Source organism: Sinocyclocheilus grahami, unplaced genomic scaffold (genome assembly GCF_001515645.1).
Source record: "Sinocyclocheilus grahami isolate Dianchi unplaced genomic scaffold, SAMN03320097.WGS_v1.1 scaffold1275.1, whole genome shotgun sequence".
In the NCBI taxonomy this organism is placed as follows: domain Eukaryota; kingdom Metazoa; phylum Chordata; class Actinopteri; order Cypriniformes; family Cyprinidae; genus Sinocyclocheilus; species Sinocyclocheilus grahami.
The window spans coordinates 16,519-19,994 of NW_015506454.1; the positions used below are offsets into that span (position 1 = coordinate 16,519).

General features: G+C 38.7%; 1 protein-coding gene across 1 annotated transcript in view; it reads left to right on the forward strand.

The window, feature by feature from the left end:
* The window catches only part of LOC107568697 (transcription factor ETV6-like), a 13,639-nt gene that overhangs the window by 5,066 nt on the left and 5,097 nt on the right, over positions 1-3,476 (forward strand). The window contains exons 4-6 of the mRNA XM_016254675.1: positions 902-1,447; positions 1,524-1,666; positions 2,813-2,915. Of these exons, the coding sequence (XP_016110161.1) occupies positions 902-1,447; positions 1,524-1,666; positions 2,813-2,915 (792 nt within the window). The remainder of the gene's footprint in view (positions 1-901; positions 1,448-1,523; positions 1,667-2,812; positions 2,916-3,476) is intronic.

The following is a 3,476-nucleotide window of genomic DNA, read 5'->3' on the forward strand; positions in this document are numbered from 1 at the left end:
GTAATTTTGCTGTCTGTTTTTGTCAGTTTAAAAAAAAAATGTATATAGTTTTTAGTCATTTTTATTTCAGTTTTAGCTTATTTTAGCACATGAAGTAAAACTAAATGCAAATGAGAAATGTTGCCTTGGCGTCTAGCTGAAAGATAATTAGTTTACATGGTTTTATTTCAGTTAAGGCAGGGTGGGTGATTTGGTTTAAAACCATTTTTTTATTACGCTGGTTACAAGTCTCTTCACATCCCGATAGCAGTCACTGAGTTACGTGCTCTAAATGTATTTCTATAGTCTGTGGAAGGCGTAGGAACATTAAATGTTCGACCAATCATATTCCTCGGTCCGAGGGCTACGATTGGTTGTTCTGCCCGCCTTTCAGCGTATGTATTTGCATACCTAAAATTATAAAAATGAGGCGTTATTATTAGGGCTGGGTTTTGACACAAATTTCTCATTCACAAGCTTGCGATTCGATTCAGGGATTTAAGAATCGATATCACTCCATAAAAAGGAGAATCGATTAATATCGAGATATCAATATTTTTTCCCAGCCCTAGTTATTATTGTAATATCATGCGCTCTGTACTGTAATGTTTTCTCACCGGTGAGTGAGCTGTGAGGTCATCTGACAGCGTTATCGCTGGTTAGCCTCTGCTCTGTTTGAGCGCGGTCATGTGTTCAGGAGGAGGCGTGGCTTTGGAGACTGATTTGCAGGGAGGGTGGGATCTTATGCTGTCAAAGCTAGCTTGCTATTCCCAGCCTCTCCGAAATCACCTACCCAACCTTTAATGTTTATTTTATTTCAAGTAACTAAAATGTTTTTATGGTTTTAGTTTGGCAGTAATATCCCTGAACAGTCAGTTTTTCATATTAAATGTGATGTTAATTCTCTCTCTGCGTCTGTCAGAAACGGTACGCCGGCCGTCGCGCGCCACAGACACTCATTCCCTGCAGCCGCCCACCATCGAGCTGCGCCATCGCTCACGGTCGCCTCATCACCTGCCCACGGCACTGCGCTCGGCCGAGGACCTCCAGCAGGCGTCCTCACAGCTACCCGACAGCAACCACCATCTGCTGGAGGACGTGTACCCGCTGTCTGTGTCTCCAGGCGCGGCTAACGGCCACTGCATGCTTCCCCGCGACCCCCCGCGGCCCGCCAGCCCGTGTCAGGAGGAGGCGGCTCCGCCACGCGTCATCCAGCTCATGCCCAGCGCCATCATGCACCCGCTGCTGAGTCCGGGCCGCGGGCACACACCGGGGGATTTCAGGCACGGCCGCGGCACGCCTCAGGAAAACGGCCGCGAGGGCAAAGGTCAACAGCACAATGCCGTTCACTACGCCTCACACAGCTTAAACCTCGCGGCCCATCAGCTCCCCCTGCAGGACGAGCGCCACTACCGCAACCACATCATCATGCCCGAGGAGCAGGCCACACCCCTGGGCCGCATCGCAGGTGAGACCCCGCCCCCTCTCTGTTGATTGGTCAGTGATGGCTGGTGTGTGATTGTGATTGTGGTGTCGTGTGTCAGACTGCAGGCTCCTGTGGGACTACGTCTATCAGCTGCTGTCGGACAGTCGCTACGAAAACTACATCCGCTGGGAGGACCGCGATACCAAAGTCTTCCGCATCATGGATCCCAACGGCCTGGCCCGCCTGTGGGGGAACCATAAGGTACCAGACGCCCAAAAAAACCTGCCGGATTTACTTCTGAATAAAAAAATTATGAATTAAATTAAATATAAAATATATTTAAAATAAATTAAAATAAAGTTTAATTATACATTTAAATAAACAATTAAATATTAAAAACAATATATTAACTATTAAATTAAATATTAAAAATTAAATTAAATAACATTAGAATGATATAAAATAAAGTGTATTATTACAAATTTAAAATAAATAATAAATTAAATAAATTAAATTAAATAAAAAATTTAAATTCAATCATTAGTGTAAATTAAAATGTAAAAAAGTAAAATAAATTATAATTGAAGTTTATTACAAATTTAAATAATCAAATATTAAAATAATATATTAACTATAAAATAAAAAATGTAATAAAATAACATTTGATTGAGTTAAAATAGAATAATTAAAATAAAGTTTAATATTACAAATTTGAAATTACAAATTAAATATAAAAAATAATTTACAATTAAATTAAACGTTAAAAATGTAATATTAAAAATTACCAATAAAATCTTTAGAATAAATAAAAATAAAATTTAAGTAAACTTTCATATCGCAAATTTTGAAATTAAGTATTAAAAATTTAATCAAGCATTAAAATTTAATAACATGTTAAAAAATGTAATAGAAAATAAATAATAAGGAATTGGTCATTTAAAAAAAATCATGGATATTAATAAAATCTTAAATTGTGGAATAGCCATGGGAATTACTATAGTGAATAGAAATTACATCTATATCGTTTTAATTTTGGTATCATTTATGTGCTATTATAGCTTTTGTTAATATTTTGAATTAGTTTTCATTTCAATTTTAGTTGAACTTTAAGTCATTTTTTGTAATGTTTTTGTCAGTTGTATTTTTTTTTATGTGCATATAGTTCTTATCTTTTTTTAATGTCTAAATAGTTGATGTTAAGTTTAAGTTTTAGTTGTTTTAGTACTTTGTTAAACTAAATGAAAATGAGATGTTGCCGTGGCGACTAGCTTTTTTTTTTTTTCCAGTAAATTTTTTATTTTTTTTGAATAGTTTTAGTTAAGGATAATAACTCTGCTCTGTACACAGCTGTAATGTTTCCTGAGCTGAAATGAGTCACATTAGTGTTGTGATGTGTTGCTCACACAGAACAGGACCAACATGACGTATGAGAAGATGTCGCGGGCGCTGAGACACTACTACAAACTCAACATCATCAAGAAGGAGCCGGGACAGAGACTGCTGTTCAGGTCAGGACCGTCGCTTTCACAAACACACGTCATTCGTGAGGTCACAGACCAGGCATGTATTAACACCGCTCCACAGCATGAACTTCTAAAGCCGCAGATGCCTCGGTCGGTCCGTCTAACCTTTGACCTCTGTGTGACCTCCAGATCACGGAGGATCTGCACTGCACTGCTCTCAGTCTGTCGAAGCCCATCCTACTCGCTGTTTTTTAGTCTTATACTTCACGGTGACAATCATTTTAATGACAAACGACGCTCTTTTTTCAAATCAGATAGAAATTGTTGGTGCAGCTTTTCTCTCTTTGGTAAGTATATTGTACGAAGATCTGTTGCGATTTGTATAAACGTGGGATTATTAGAATGCTGGTGAAAATGTGATTCAATTCTATAATAAATTTTACTGAGTGACACAGGTGTGTGTACTGAGTTTATTTGCTGAGAGTGTCTGTGTGTGTATGTGTGTGTGTGTGTGTGAGAGAGAGAGAGAGAGTGTGTGTGTGTGTGTGTGTGCGTGTGTGTGAGAGAGAGAGAGAGAGAGAGAGAGAGAGTGTGTGTGTGTGTGTGTG